The sequence below is a fragment of the Ranitomeya variabilis genome, chromosome 2 (assembly GCF_051348905.1).
Source record: "Ranitomeya variabilis isolate aRanVar5 chromosome 2, aRanVar5.hap1, whole genome shotgun sequence".
Taxonomy (NCBI): domain Eukaryota; kingdom Metazoa; phylum Chordata; class Amphibia; order Anura; family Dendrobatidae; genus Ranitomeya; species Ranitomeya variabilis.
Genome location: NC_135233.1, coordinates 187,718,735 through 187,735,490, shown reverse-complemented (window position 1 = coordinate 187,735,490; position 16,756 = coordinate 187,718,735). Strand labels below are relative to the sequence as shown.

General features: G+C 45.9%; 1 protein-coding gene across 1 annotated transcript in view; it reads right to left on the bottom strand.

The window, feature by feature from the left end:
* Positions 1-656: 656 nt before the first annotated feature.
* BMP15 (bone morphogenetic protein 15) overlaps positions 657-16,756 on the bottom strand; it is a 36,677-nt gene continuing 20,577 nt past the window's right edge. Inside the window, exon 2 of the mRNA XM_077283320.1 lies at positions 657-2,478. Within this exon, the coding sequence (XP_077139435.1) occupies positions 1,670-2,478 (809 nt within the window). The 3' untranslated portion in view covers positions 657-1,669. The remainder of the gene's footprint in view (positions 2,479-16,756) is intronic.

The window sequence follows — 16,756 nt, the reverse complement described above, 5'->3', positions numbered from 1 at the left end:
TGTTCATTCTTTGCGCGGAATCGCAGCGATTCCGTACACATAGGAATTCATTGATCCACTTACTTCCCGCATGAGGCTATGCCCACCATGTGGGAAGTAAGCAGATCATGTGCGGTTGGTACCCATGGTGGAGTAGAGGAGACTCTCCTCCAGGCCCTGGGAACCATATACTTGTAAAAAAAAAAATTATTAAAGACAAAAAAATCATGATAATCTTACCTTCCGGCGGCCCCCCGCAGCCTTCCCGCTCCTCGCGATGCTCCTGTTCCCAGTAATTCCTTGCGACAATGACCTGTGATGACGTAGCGGTTTAGCGTGATTCCACGTCATCTGGGGTCATTGTCGCGAGGCATTACTGGGAATGGGAGCTGCCGGGAGCATCACAAGGAGCGGGAAGGCTGCGGGGGCCGTCGAAAGGCGAGGAATGGATATCACGATTTATTATATCCTCGCATAGCCAGCATCAATAGTAAAAAGTTGGTCACACTCGGTTGCAGTAATAGTTGGTGTTGCTAGCAGATATTGTGCATCAGTTGCTATCTCATAAGTTAATTGCATTTCCTCCAAGTCCCCATGTGTCTCTATTGTGCAGAAGCAAAGGAAGGAACTTAAGAGGCAGCGAGACAGCAGAATTAATCTGGGACAGTCCTGCTTATTACACAACACTTGGCTTTATTTTCTTTCATTAATTTATTTTACAAAAAGTTATTTTATATATTTATGGAGACTTTGAGCTACATTTTCTGAAATCACAGCATTTATAATGTAATAAAGGGGGAAAGGCCCAGATAAAGCCGAGTAATGGAAAGGGCTTCACAGTGAACAGCTGAGGTCCACTTACAGGTCCACAATCACACACACAATGTGACAAAGGAATACCCTTCAAAGAGAACCTATCAGTCATGCTGCTTGAATCCTGAGCGTTTCAGAGTACACATGATATACAGCCGGCCAAACTGTCTCAGGTCACCCGGTTCACCCCAATCCTTTTGTCGGACTGGTTTCTCCTTTTGTGCACACACAGGGGAAGACTAGTCAGTCCACATAATCCGGGCGGGAAGAAGTTGGCCGGTGATTCGCCTCGGACTAGTCGGCCAAGACACATAATAGCATTTAAAAGTGTAATTTCAATGAAACGCAGCAGCAATTTCGAATAAAACATCCCTGGTTACTATTGCACAACCATATCTGGGCTTCCCTTTAAAAAACATACAGAATTTGATTATACAATTTTGAAATAAAAAAAATCAGTCTCTATAACCCAGCTGTGTGCAGGTTATACAGACATAACTTGTCAATAGTGTTGCCACAATTTTTTTTGTTACTATTTTTTTTTTTGCTAAAACCAGACATGATCCCTACTATTCATATATATGAAGTGTGATGATATTTTAAGTATCTCACCATTATACACTTATCTTAGGGAGGGGTTCAGCTCTAAACCTCTAAAATCTATACATAGAATTACAAAAAGTGAAAAAAGTTTTATTTTCATTTTGGGGTGGAGAGGAAAAAAGTCGTACAACTATAGAAACAGACCTGCTCGTAGTCACATCTATAAGCTTAAATAACACACAAATATTTACACACATTTTCAATTGGCGTCATAAAGTGGCCTTCATAAAGTGCTTGATTCTCTCCCGCTTTTCTCAGAATAGTCCCTGTTTGCTTACCGACAGGTGCAGGATCCTGCAATCATATTCTCATATTCTTTATACAGGATATTTCCTCCAGGTTCAATCATAAGGACACTGATGGGACCATAGGAGTACGGGACACAAGAAGGACGTGGCACATTTCCATCAACCATCTGATTAATAAAGTTCTGGATAATGGCATGGTTGGGCGAATTGTACCCAGAATGAAGAAGTCTCGGGCAGTCTCCTTTGCAGTATCCAGGGTTGTACCTGTGTGGTGCAATAATCCAGTGATCCCATCCTAGCTGATGAAAGCTAACCCAGAATGGACGGAGCGAGCAATGATTCTTGAGTTGCTCGCTTTGGTTGCCAAGTTTTGGAAGCTTAATGCCAATTGTCCCCACTTGACGAGGTTTCCTTCTCAACACATGTGGAGCAGCCTTTTCTGAAACTGCAGTTAAAATTTTCTCACTGGACTGATTCTGGAATTTTGAGCCGAAGTCAATAAGTAAGAAAGGGATATGGGAGGCCGAAACAGCCAGAGATCTTGTGTTGCGTTTCCCAATACTCTGGCATATGAGTTGGATATGTAAACTTCGGTTTGCAGCCTCCAGTAGAGATTTGATGTGAAGAGTGACGTCAGTCTCGGTCCACACCCATATTCCAGGGGGAACTCTGGTCTTGGAGAAGTGGCTGGCACTTGGTAGAAGATCCACCTTGCATATGTAATAAGTTTCTCCAAAACGCATTGTGCGTGGATACATCACCGTCGCCTTGATCAGCTCCTCCGTTGTCAGGTTATGCAAGAGAAATTTAAGGTTTTGTATTCTCCGTTTCTTTTCTGAAAAAATGAAAACATTTTGCTTCACAGCAGGCAAAATATGAATTCTTACAATTTCTAAATCTCCTAGTACAGCAAAGACATGATTCAGTGTTAGACAGTAACGTTTGTGATCTTAAAAGGGATCCAGTCACGCGATTCGTACCCTCCAAACCACGGGCTTCAAAATCAGAGCCGGGCTGTACAACTGCAGGCAGGTCTATTCTCTGAAGTGCTGAAGCATTAGAAGATTATTAGAGATTGAGAGAAGACTAGTCCAGCGCCACTCAAGGTGATTGGAGTCGTGCACAATGAGAGACCTGTCAATCACGTAGACCTGCAATTGTGTTTTGGGCAACATAAATCACATGAGATGGACTACTGTAACGCTCTACTAATTGGCCTCCCTGTTACTCGACTTTCCTCTCTCCAGTCTATCCTTAAAGGGCACCTGTCACCCTGTTTTTTCAGTATGAGATAAAAATACTGTTAAATAGGGCCTGAGCTGTGCATTACAATAGTGTATTTTGTGGACCCCGATTCCCCACCTATGCTGCCAAAATACGTTACCAAACTAGCCGTTTTCACCTGTCAATCAGGCTGGTCTGGTCAAAAGGGCGTGGTGTCTTCCCCCAGATCTTGCTTAGTTTTCCGTTGGTGGCGTAGTGGTGTGCGCATGCCCAAGGTCCCGAATCCACTGCACAGGGGAGTTAAAAGAGCGCGATGTGCACTATTTCATTGGTGATCGGTGGGGGCGGCCATCTTCCTTTGGCCGCGCGTGCGCAGAAGCGGCGCTCTGCTGGCCGCGGCTTCAGGAAAATGGCCGCGGGATGCCGCGCGTGCGCAGATGGAGATCGCGGCGGCCATTTTCCTGAAGCCGAGATGCGAACTCTGCTTCAGGAAAATGGCCGCCGCGATCTCCATCTGCGCACGCGCGGCATCCCGCGGCCATTTTCCTGAAGCCGCGGCCAGCAGAGCGCCGCTTCTGCGCACGCGCGGCCAAAGGAAGATGGCCGCCCCCACCGATCACCAATGAAATAGTGCACATCACGCTCTTAACTCCCCTGTGCAGTGGATTCGGGACCTTGGGCATGCGCAAACCACTACGCCACCAACGGAAAACTAAGCAAGATCTGGGGGAAGACACCACGCCCTTTTGACCAGACCAGCCTGATTGACAGGCGAAAACGGCTACTTTGGTAACGTATTTTGGCAGCATAGGTGGGGAATCGGGGTCCACAAAATACACTGTTGTAATGCACAGCTCAGGCCCTATTTAACAGTATTTTTATCTCATACTGAAAAAACGGGGTGACAGGTGCCCTTTAATGCGGCAGCTAGGGTCGTCTATCTGGCTAATCGTTACTCGGACGTGTCCGTTCTTCGCCAGTCGTTACACTGGCTGCCCATTCATTACAGGATACAATTCAAAGTACTTGTTCTCACCCACAAAGCTATCCACTGTGCGGCACCCCCTTACATCTCCTCCCTCATTTCTGTCTATCGGCCTAGCCGACCACTGCGCTCTGCAAACGACTTTCGACTAAAGGCCCCGTCACACATAGCGAGATCACTAGCGAGATCGCTGCTGAGTCACAAGTTTTGTGACGCAACAGCGACCTCAGTAGCGATCTCGCTATGTGTGACACGTACCAGCGATCAGGCCCCTGCTGCGAGATCGCTGGTCGTGTCGGAATGGCCTGGACCTTTTTTTGGTCGTTGAGGTCCCGCTGACATCGCTGAATCGGTGTGTGTGACACCAATCCAGTGATGTCTTCACTGGTAACCAGGGTAAACATCGGGTTACTAAGCGCAGGGCCGCGCTTAGTAACCCGATGTTTACCCTGGTTACCAGCGTAAATGTAAAAAAAAAAACAAACAGTACATACTCACCATCTGATGTCCGTCAGGTCCCTTGCCGTCTGCTTCCTGCTCTGACTGAGTGCCGCCGTACAGTGAGAGCACAGCACAGCAGTGACGTCACCGCTGCGCTCTGCTCTCACTGTACGGCGGCACTCATTCAGAGCAGGAAGCAGACGGCAAGGGACCTGACGGACATCAGATGGTGAGTATGTACTGTTTGTTTTTTTTGGTAACCAGGGTAAACATCGGGTTACTAAGTGCGGCCCTGCGCTTAGTAACCCGATGTTTACCCTGGTTACCCGGGTGCTGCAGGGGGACTTCGGCATCGTTGAAGACAGTTTCAACGATGCCGAAGTCGTTCCCCTGATCGTTGGTCGCTGGAGAGAGCTGTCTGTGTGACAGCTCTCCAGCGACCACACAACGACTTACCAACGATCACGGCCAGGTCGTATCGCTGGTCGTGATCGTTGGTAAATCGCTATGTGTGACGGGGCCTTAACCTCTGCACTAATCCGTACCTCCCACTCCTGTCTCCAAGACTTCTCCCGTGCTGCGCCAATCCTCTGGAATGCTCTGCCCCAAGATATTAGGACCATCCACAACTTGCATAGTTTTAGGCGCTCCCTCAAAACACATTTGTTCAGAGCTGCCTACCACATTAACTAATCAAAGTCGTTTTATGTATGTAATTGCGATTTCACCCGCCGCTATTGAGCGCACATGTCAGCTGTACAAAACAGCTGACATGTCGCGACTTTGAGGTGGGCTCACCGCCGGAGCCCACATCAAAGGCGGAGACACGACATGTGCAGTAATAGTACGGCGTATGTCGTGAAGGGGTTAAAAAAGAGTAGTTAAGGAAATGAATAACTTCTGCAAGCTGGGGGAATGCTTGAACCTACGGTGTTAAAACAGTTATTCTTTGTCAAGACCCTGCTACTAATGTTTTGAACCATTGAGCCTTGGGTGGATGCGATTGGATTGCTTAATTTGGTGGTAGTTTCACAAGAGTCTGTGAAATCAAAGAGATAACGGAAAACCGCAAAAAAAAAAAAAAAACCCGAAAAAAGTCCCTGAGAATTTTTTTTTCCCTCCTTTTCCCTTCTTTCCTCCTCCCTCCTTTTCTCCCCTTCCTTTTATCCCCTTTTCCTTTTGTAAAAAAAATTAATAAAAGCAAGCGTTATAACGTGCAGAGGAATAATGAGGTTCTACAGGGGAACAGAGCAGAATCCATAGAAATATCCAAATTAATTGAACAAATCAGTTGTTTCATGGAGTCCATGGGGATTTATAGTGTTCAGCTTGTGAATCCAGAAGATTTCTTTCCTACTATGAGTCTGGACTCGATTAGGATTATCAAGGGGGGCATGGTCAATAGGGATCACCCTGAAGGAGATGACAAAACTGGATTGGTAAGTCAAATAGTATTTGATTTGAAACTCATCTGAATTTCCACATTTCCAGTTTTGTCATCTATGTCATTATATGCGAATGTAAGAAATTATATGTAGGCAGGACAACGCAACAGCTGCATAAAAGAATAAACTCGCACAGGTATAATATAAAAGAAGGATTTTTACAGCATGGCCCTTCTAGGCATTATGCAATATATCACAACAAAAGGATCTCTTTCAGGGTGATCCCTATTGACCATGTCCCTCTTGATAATCCTAATCGAGTCCAGACTCTTAATAGGAAAGAGATCTTCTGGATTCACAAGCTGAACATTATAAATCCCCATCAACTCAAGGAAACAACTGATTTGTTCAATTAATTTGGATATTTCTATGGATTCTGCTCTGTTCCCCTGTAGAACCTCATCATTCCTCTGCACCTTATAACGTTTGTTTTTATTTATTTTTTTACAAAAGGAAAAGGGAAAAAAGGAGGGAGGGGGAAAGGGAAAGAAAATGAAGGAAAAAAAGTTCTAAAGGACTTTTTTCAGGGGGGGGGGGGTCTTTTTATTTTTCACTGTTTTCTCTTTGATTTCACAGACTCTTGTGAAACTACCACCAAATAAAGCAATCCAATCAAATCTACAACAATGGCTCAATGGTTCAAAACATGAGTAGCAGGGTCTTGACAAAGAATAACTGTTTTACATAGTTATTAAGGTTGAAGGAAGTCTTTAAGTCCATCTAGTTCACCCCATAGCCTAACCTAACATGCCCTAACATGTTGATCCAGAGGAAGGCAAAAAAAGCCCATGTGGCAAAGAGTAAGCTCCACATTGGGGAAAAAAATTCCTTCCTGACTCCACATACGGCAATCAGACTAGTTCCCTGGATCAACGCCCTATCAAGGAATCTAGTGTATATACCCTGTAACATTATACTTTTCAAGAAAGGCATCCAGTCCCCTCTTAAATTTAAGTAATGAATCACTCATTACAACATCATACGGCAGAGAGTTCCATAGTCTCACTGCTCTTACAGTAAAGAATCCGCGTCTGTTATTATGCTTAAACCTTCTTTCCTCCAGACGTAGAGGATGCCCCCTTGTCCCTGTCTAAGGTCTATGATTAAAAAGATCATCAGAAAGGTCTTTGTACTGTCCCCTCATATATTTATACATTAACATAAGATCACCCCTTAGTCTTCGTTTTTCCAAACTAAATAGCCCCAAGTGTAATAACCTATCTTGGTATTGCAGACCCCCCAGTCCTCTAATAACCTTGGTCGCTCTTCCCTGCACCCGCTCTAGTTCAGCTATGTCTTTCTTATACACCGGAGACCAGAACTGTACACAGTATTCTAAGTGTGGTCGAACTAGTGACTTGTATAGAGGTAAAATTATGTTCTCCTCATGAGCATCTATGCCTTTTAATACATCCATTATTTTATTTGCCTTTGTAGCAGCTGCCTGACACTGGCCACTGAATATGAGTTTGTCATCCACCCATACACCCAGGTCTTTTTCATTGACGGTTTTGCCCAGAGTTTTAGAATTAAGCACATAGTTATACATCTTATTACTTCTACCCAAGTGCATGACCTTACATTTATCCCCATTAAAGCTCATTTGCCATTTATCAGCCCAAGCTTCAAGTTTACATAAATCATCCTGTAATATAAAATTGTCCTCATCTGTATTGATTACCCTGCAGAGTTTAGTGTCATCTGCAAATATTGAAATTCCACTCTGTATGCTCCCTACAAGATCATTAATATGTTAAAAAGAAAAGGGCCCAATACGGACCCCTGTGGTACCCCACTGCTAACCGCGACCCAGTCTGAGTGTGTTCCATTAATAACCACCCTTTGTTTCCTATCCCTGAGCCAACTCTCAACCCACTTACGCATATTTTCCCCTATCCCCATTATTCTCATTTTATTTATCAACCTTTTGTGTGGCACCGTATCAAAAGCTTTTGAAAAGTCCATATACACTACGTCCACTGGGTTCCCTTGGTCCAGTCCGGAACTTACCTCTTCATAGAAACTGATCAGATTAGTCTGACAGGAACGGTCCCTAGTAAACCCGTGCTGATACTGGGTCATGAGGTTATTCCTCTTCAGATACTCCAGTATAGCATCCCTTAGAATGCCCTCCAGGATATTACCCACAGTAGAGGTTAAGCTTACACTGTAGGTTCTAGCACTCCCCCAGCTTGCAGAAGTTATTCATTTACTTAACTACTCTTTTTAATGTGTTTTTTTTTGTATTTAGATTTTTACATGTATGAGCAATGGTTTTAAGTGCTATACTCAATTATATTTTATGATTGTTTCGTGTGTTTTATTATGTACATGTGTTTGAATATGTGTTTAAGTCTGATTTCCCGCCAACTGGGTGTGGCGTTTTTTTTTTTTTTTTTTTAAAGGAGGCGTCTCCATGTGCCTTCTTTTGCTATAAATACAAGACCCTGTATGTGTATAGACTGTCCTGAGGAAGTGGTGTGATCAGGGCCGGCTTCAGGCTTTTGAGGGCCCCGGGCGAAAGAGTCTCAGTGGGCCCCCCCTTTAACACATACCTCAATTCATGATGCACAGATATACTCAATAGAGGGAACTTGTCATGTCCCCAAACGCTAATAGTAGGCAGATATGGGGTTAATCCACAGGTTAGGCTATGTCCCCACGATCAGGATATAGCAATGTTTTGGACACAGTATTTTCGCTGCATCCAAAATGCTGTGTTCTAATCATGCAGGTAAATCTGCATGTGTTCAGTGAACCATGCGGATTTCCTGCATGAAATGAATTGCTATGGGTGAGACTATGCAGACTAGGGTCTCCGCTGCAGATAATCAACATGCTGCGGCTCGTAAACCCATGCCACGGGTGAGTTTACGCAGCGGTAAATAGAAGCACAGTCGGCATGGGATTTCTATAAATCTCATCCACTATGCTTGTAATGTAGAACACAGTGCTTTGAACGACGGCTTTAAAAAAAAAAAAAAAAACTACTGTTTTCTTATTCGTTGTAAAGATTTTTTTTTAAAGTCCATCAAATGTCAGTAAGACGCTCCCGCCTCAAAAAAAAAAGTTCAGCAAGAATAAAATGTTGAAAAAGAGCTCAGGTAAAGTCCAGAAACTACTAATATAAAGGAGGTTTTAGGTTTGCACAACGCAAGAGAAAAGTAATGATTTCTAAGAGTTTTTTTTCTTGAAAAACAGATTGTTTTTCCTCTTGTAGGACATGTTCACACAGACGGTTTTTGGCAGTGTTTTACTACTGGTGTTTTTTTTTTGTTGTTTTTTTTAAAGATTTTCTACTGCAAAAACTGAGAAAAAAACACCTCAGTATGAGCCGACCTTAGAGTAAGGGTATGTGTCCACGTTCAGGATTGCATCAGGATTTGGTCAGGATTTTTCATCAGTGTTTGTAAGCCAAAACCAGGAGTGGAACAAATAGAGGAAAAGTATAATAGAAACATATGCACCACTTCTGGATTTATCACCCACTCCTGGTTTTGGCTTACAAATACTGATGAAAAATCCTGACCCTTAGTCTCCACAGAGCAGATTTCCATATGAACTACCCACAAATCTCCCCCATAATCTCCAGTGGGTAATCTGCACTGCTGGTCATTCCAGTGGATTTTTTTTTAACCTGTGACATGTCACCTAGTGAACAATCTTCCTGGACACTGCAGTGGTTGGCTGTACACAATGGGATGGGATGGGATATTCAACACGCAGACCCCACAGCGAGCACCACAGTGTCAGCCACAGATTTTTTTGCTTCAGATTCTAGTGCACTTCAGAGTGAACATGGCCTTAGTTTACCTAAGATGTGTCATATCTCCCATAAATCCTGTAAGACTGGGCCCAAATGTCACATCCTGAGATGTCACATCCTGAGATGTCTCATGTTGTGCCAGTGCTGCCCTTCGTAAACTGCTCTAAGTACATGGGTACACATGTCAGGAATTTCTAGAAATAACTCTTCTCAGGGCAATGGGTGCAGTGCCATGAGGACTGACCCTGCCAGCAGATTTGTGCTGTACCAGGGCAGAATGAGTGGAGCCCCTGTGCCCTCAGGGCCCGGAGTGTGGCATCAGCAGTGGGCAAAAGGGCTCTCAGGCCGGCCTCCTGCACTCACAGGGGAATAAGTGCCCCCTGCAGCCAACTATTCAGGAGTAAGGTGGAAAGTTGCGCCCCCCCCCCCATACCTGCTGATACAGCCGTCACCGTCCCCATCACAGGTCTGGAAGATGCGCCTCATGATCCTCTCCTCTTCGCCGGTGCTGGAGGTGTTGCTGCTACCTTTGCAGCTGCTGCTCCCGGTGACTTCCACAGCCGCCGCCATAGTGCACGACTGGGCATCCACAGACTGGCCACTGTTGGATGAGGAACATCCCAGAGCTAGCTGTGGACACAGCCACCAGTTCCCTGCCCAGCTCTCCTCTCTCCCAGGGGCTGTTCCTTTTCCTTTCCCGCTCCCCTGCTACACCATGCGCTGAGTGCGCTCCCCCCGCTGAGGGGGAATAGTGAGGAGGGAGAAGTTAATGGCGGGTCCATAAGGTCAGGATGTGACCTGAAGAGATGGGGCCCGATGCGGGTCCCCTCCGTTCATCGGGCCCCATACCCCAGTCAGGGCAGTAATGCCCTGACGGCGGCCCTGCTGAACAGTGTGTGTGCGCAGCAGTATCCCAGCGCGAGTGGGCCCCCCCGTCTCGCCAGGGCCCCGGCACTTGCCCGGGTGCTGACGCCGGCCCTGGGTGTGATCACCACGAAACGCGTAGAAATAAATGTCTATTCTCTATTACATCTACTTGGACTTCTTTGGTACATTATCCTGACAGGCGAGCACCGCAGTCTGATGCCCCATTCTCTTCACCTAGCAAAGGATCATCACATCAGGGCTTGCAGCAGCCACCAATGCTAAGTACAGTGGTTGTGTCTCACACAACCATAATAGGTGAGTGAATTTATATTATCTCTCACGAGTATTCCCTTTATCTCGGATAACACCCTTTGTGCGCTCTATATTCCTTCTAGCTACCTTCTTCCAGAGGCTGCAGTTCCCTCGTGGCTGCCAGACCTCTCTATCTGCACTGCACCTCTCCTAGATGTCTGCACTGCTTATTTTCCCAAGACCAACTGCCTAACTCCTCCTCCAGGTCAGGAAAACATAGCATAGGGGAGCTCCCATGAATCCGGATCCTGGGCTCCCCAGGAAAAGTTTTAGGCAAAGTGAGGCCCTAGGCAAAGTTTAAAATGGGGCCCCAAATGCTAACATATTGCACATCATACAGAAGCATTTCAGTTGTATTTACATGCGCTGATCTCAGGCCGCTAAACGAGTGTGATCGACAATACTGAAGTCGTTGGACGCTTGTTTCCCGGCCTCTTTCCACCATCTGAGAAAGAATGAAGGGGACAGAACGATCACTAACAGATCACCATACAGTATCATGTTATCAGCGGCACATCTACAGTTTACACCGGCGATGTGCTGCTGAGAACAATGATTTTTATTTCCGGCATAAACAATCCAATCACCCAATGAATATGCAGCATTTTGCTTGTTTAGTATAATACACCCCACAGTCCTCCGTATAATATAATGTGCACCACAGTCCTCCATATAGTATAATACACTCCCTATAGTCCTCCATATAGTATAATACACTCCTCACAGTGCTCCATATAGTATAATGCACCGCCATAGTCATCCATGTAGTACAATTCACTTCCCATAGTATAGTATAATGCACCCCATAGTTCTTCATATAGTATAATGTATTCCCCATAGTCCTCGATACAGTATAATTCAGCCCACATATAGTATAATGCAGCCACCACCCCACAGAGTATAATGCAGCCACCCAAGAGTATAATGTAACCCCCCATAGAATATAATGCACCCCCCATATAGTATAATGTAGCCCCCTCAGATTATGATGCAATCACCCCTCATAGAATATAAATATAATACAGCCCCTCCCATAGAATATAATGTAGCCCCGAACAGGATATAATACAGCCTACCTCCCCATAGAATATAATGTAGCCCCATCAAAGGGTATGATGCAATCATCCCTCATAAAATCTAATAAAGCCCCCCACAGAATATAATGCAGCCCCCTCCATAGAAAATAATGTATAATGTACCCCCAAATATATAACACAGCCACATAGTATATAACACAGCCTCCCCCATAGAATATAATATACCCCCATAGTATATAGCACAGCCCACATAGTAGTATATAGCCCAGCCACATAGTATATAGCACAGCCCACACAGTAGTACATAGCACAGCCCCCACAGTAGTGTACAGCACTGCCCACAGTAGTGTACAGCACTGCCCACAATAGTGTACAGCACTGCCCACAATAGTGTACAGCACTGCCCACAATAGTGTACAGCACTGCCCACAATAGTGTACAGCACTGCCCACAATAGTGTACAGCACTGCCCACAATAGTGTACAGCACTGCCCTCAATAGTGTACAGCACAGCCCACACAGTAGTGTATAGCACAGCCCACACAGTAGTGTATAGCACAGCCCACACAGTAGTATACAGCACTGCCCACATCCCCCCTTCCCTCCCCGCCTCTCTCCTCCCGACAATGGCTGCACAGTCCAGTAAAAAAAACAAAACAAAAAAAAAACACAAGCTCCTTACCTCTCCCCGAGCCCGCGCTGCTCCCTGCTCCTGTGTCGGCGGCTGCCGCCGCACTGCCTGCCACACAGTGAGTGCGCGATGACGCGCACTGGCTGTGTCAGAGGCAGAGGGGGGAATGATGGGAGAGGGAGCGTCAGGTGACGCTCTCTCCTCCATCATTGCTTTGAACTGTACCGGCAGATGCCGGTATAGTTCAATGCGGTAGGGGAGTCGGCACTGGCGGCAGGTGGGCCCCCCTGCCTCACAGGGGCCCCATAGCGGCTGCGTGACTTGCCGCTAGCTGGGGGCCCCTGGGGGAGCGGGGGCCTCAGGCAGCTGCCTGGTCTGCCTGCCCCTAACGCCGGCCCTGGAGCTCCCCCTCCTGGCCTGGATTCAGAATGTGTTGCATGTGTGTGCCTTACCCGGTGAAGAGAACTTCATTGCCTCTGAGCATGACATAACCTTCCCCGAAGGAAAAGCAACATCACCGCAGCAACCGGTCACCTGGGGTGCTGCATATGCAATACTGGATGACCAAAGTAACAGGTCTCTAGTAGTGATGAGCGAATATACTCATTACTCGAGATTTCTCAAGCACGCTCGGGGGTCCTCCGAGTATTTTGTTAGTGCTCGGAGATTTAGTTTTTCTTGCCGCAGCTGAATGATTTACATCTGTTAGCCAGCATAAGTACATGTGGGGGTTGCCTGGTTACTAGACGGCGGGGAGGAAAGCAACCGGATACAAGGTGGAGTCCATAGATTGCCAGACCTGCCTATCACTACTGACCATCCTGGAGTGCAACCAGGTTCCAGACAACAGGTCTGAGATACCTTCAACAAAGGTGGCAACACATCACCCCCACCTGAAACGTATAGCCCACCTGATACCTGAGTTGGACCCAGAAGGCCCAATAGCTTTACTCCTAGGAAGAGATATACTACGAGCCCACAAGACTAGAGAATATATCAACGGCTTCCAGAGACTCAACCTCGGATGAGTTATCATAGGAGACGTCTCTCTGGGAAAAGCACACAAGCTGGCCTCAGTCCACAGTATGCTTACCAGCACACTAGAAAATGGACGTCCGTCTCTCTTCCAGCCATGTCACAGTAGTCTACAGGTAAAGGAATTACCAAACAGCACTTCCCTTCCTTGCCCTTTCTCAGTTCTTACCAACGAAGACCATGCCTGTGAAGGTGAACAAGACCACATAGGATATACAGTCTTCCAGAAGACTAAGGAAGACGACAAAGTAGTGTAGTATAGTTTCTTACTGATAACGGTATTTCTCTGAGCCCATGACGGCACCACAGAGGGGATCCGCCCATCAAGGGCAGGAAACCTACAGATAAAGAGGCGGTACCGCTTTTCCGCATCAGTTGTTTACAGAGCATGAAGGGAACGTTAATAAAAAAATATTCAACACTGCTAAAGTTTCAGTAGAGATACCGCGTGATTAATTCTTAAGTAGTAGTATTCTGCCACCGATATACGTGGATGAGATGTGTCTGAGGGATGTGATCACAAATCGCTATATAAACAATGGCGGACAGCGTTACTCACTAACTGTGCTTCTAGTCCTTATTAGCTGTGCGTGGTGATCCGGAAGGATGATGCAATGATACATTCAACAGGTTTTATTTACAGTACCTTGGTGAGATGAGGACTGTAGGTTAGAGGTATTACAGGATCACCAGATAGAGATAGTAGAAGCTCCAGGTTAGAGGTAACAAGAGAATCCTTTCTCCAGCTCTGCAGCACATGTGAGATCTAAGATGGCACAGAGTACAAAACAGGAAAAGAAGCAAGAAGATAGGAGGAGCTAAAGACAGAAAGGCGTTGTGGGAAAATTCCATAACATATTACAGTGTGATACAGCGCAATGGCCAGTAGATGGCAGCAAAGTACAACAAATACAATAAATGGTAGAACTGAGTATATTAGCACTACATAAATGTCCATGTATGACTGAAAGTCTATCAGAATAAACTGAACAGCACACTCCCCGTCTGAAATCCTTGGATTTCACTATACCATAAGTCTCGAATTGGGAGTGTTAACCAGAAGTGCATGGAGGGATACCTCAACCTGTAAGATAAAAACAATGCATGCAATGCAACAATAACATATTGTATAACAAGATAGACAAATGTCTATAACGAGTTCCTGAAGTAATCCAACGGATAACCCATCTTCGGATTGGAGAAGCCGCGCTAGGCCAAACTGTCTCCAACCCATTTGTAATCCAAAGGTTGAAGTTCCTTGTGAAAAAACATTCTGCTGCACATTGTGTATCACAATGAGTTCACTCAGAGCAATGTCTTTTGCAGAGAGAGGCTTATGGCAGATATGCCAACCGTGACAATCAGTGTTACTGTCCTTATTGCGATAGCATTGCACAATGTGTACTAACCTTGCAATGGCACGAACCAGTCTCGTCCATCTTGAGAAGCGATCAAAACGCCGACAGTCCAAGCCAACCTTCTCCTTGAATTTGGTGATGAAGGTGCTGACATCAGGACGGATCTCTGGGTCGACATCTGGATCCTGAAGGCTGAAGCTGTCTTCAACGGCAGTCTCTTCGCACTGTTCGTGAAGGAACTCTGGTCCTATCAACCAAGAAGAGCTTGCGAAGGCACCAATAGACACTGGTCTAGTAGCAAGGTCCGCAGGGTTAAGATGGGATGGGACGTGCTGCCATTGCTGGGGTTTGGAGGATTTCCTGATTCTTTCCACTCGGTTACTGACATAGACGTAGAAGCGTTTCGTCAGGTTGTATATGTAGCCCAGAACTACCTTACTGTCTGTGGAGAATTTTGTGTCATCCACGTGAATAGCTAGTTCACTCTGTATGAAGTCTGCAATCTCTATGGCTAGTACAGCCCCGCAGAGCTCAAGTCTGGGTATGGTGTGCTCGGGTTTAGGAGCCAGTTTAGCCTTTCCAAACAGAAATCCAACATGGGCTTCATTATTAGAGTCTACAACCTTCAAGTAAGCGACAGCGGCAATAGCTTCAGTGGAGGCATCAGCGAATACATGAATCTCTTTCCTTTGACTCGTAGTTAGGGATGCCGGAGTGTAACAACGTGGTATGTGGATCTTATCCAAGGCGCAAAGAGATTCTCTCCACGACTTCCACCTTAGTTGTTTGTCCACAGGGAGTGGTATATCCCAGTCCTTAATACACTCTGAGAGTTGTCTCAGCAGGAGCTTGCCTTGTATAGTCAGGGGTGCGACAAACCCAAGTGGATCATATAGACTGTTCACCACTGACAGAACCCCACGCTTAGTAAATGGTTTTTCTGCACCATTAACCTGAAAGCTGAAGGAGTCCTTTAGCAAATTCCACCTCAGGCCTAGGCTTCTCTGTACTGGTGGATTGTCTGAGCCTAGGTTCAAGTCCCTAAATTCTGCGGCATGATCATTAGGGTGAAAGGCCTTCATGACAACAGCACTATTGGAGGCAATTTTATGCAATCTTAAATGAGCTTTAGAAAGCATACCTTGTGTCCGTTTGAGCAGATCTATCGCTTTCTCCGCTGTAGGCAGGGATTTAAGACCGTCGTCCACGTAGAAGTCCTTTTCAACATCCTTGAGCATCCTTCCCGAACTCTGCGGCGCCATCGGAGGCGGTCCTACGTAGGCCGTATGTAGTGACTGCAGGAGAGGGACCGTTTCCGAAAACGTGCACCTTCATGCGGTATTCGATCATTTCCTTGTTGGTGTCGTTGTCTCGGTGCCATAGAAAACGGAGATAATTTCTGTGATCTTGTTGCACGATGAAACAATGGAACATTTGTTCGATGTCAGCGGTAATGGCGACAGGTTCCTTTCTGAATCTCATGAGCACTCCCACCAGGTTATTAGTCAGGTTCGGACCAGTGAGGAGAACGTCATTCAGAGATACGCCGTCATGTTTGGCGCTTGAATCGAACACCACTCTGATTTGTTTCGGCTTTCTTGGATGATACACTCCAAAGGAAGGTAGATACCAGCATTCTTCATCAGCTTGCAATGGTGGAGCTGGCTCTGCGTGATCATTGCGAAATATCTTGTCCATAAAAGCTATGAAATGTTCCTTCATTTCAGGCTTGTTCTTTAATGTTCTCTGCAGTGAGATGAATCTAGATAAGGCCTGTTCTCTGTTGTTAGGAAGCCTGGTCCTTGAAGCCTTGAAGGGTAAGGGAGCAACCCAGCGGTCAGATTCATTTTTGAAGAATCCACTGTCCATGATTTTAAGAAACTCCTTGTCTTCTATGGATAAGGCGACCTTGTTATCTTTTGTTGCGTGAAACACTGTTCTCCCTAAGTCATCACCGTAGGGAGTGGGGATGATGTCAGGCTCCTGGATGCAATCAGAGAACCTTTCTTTCA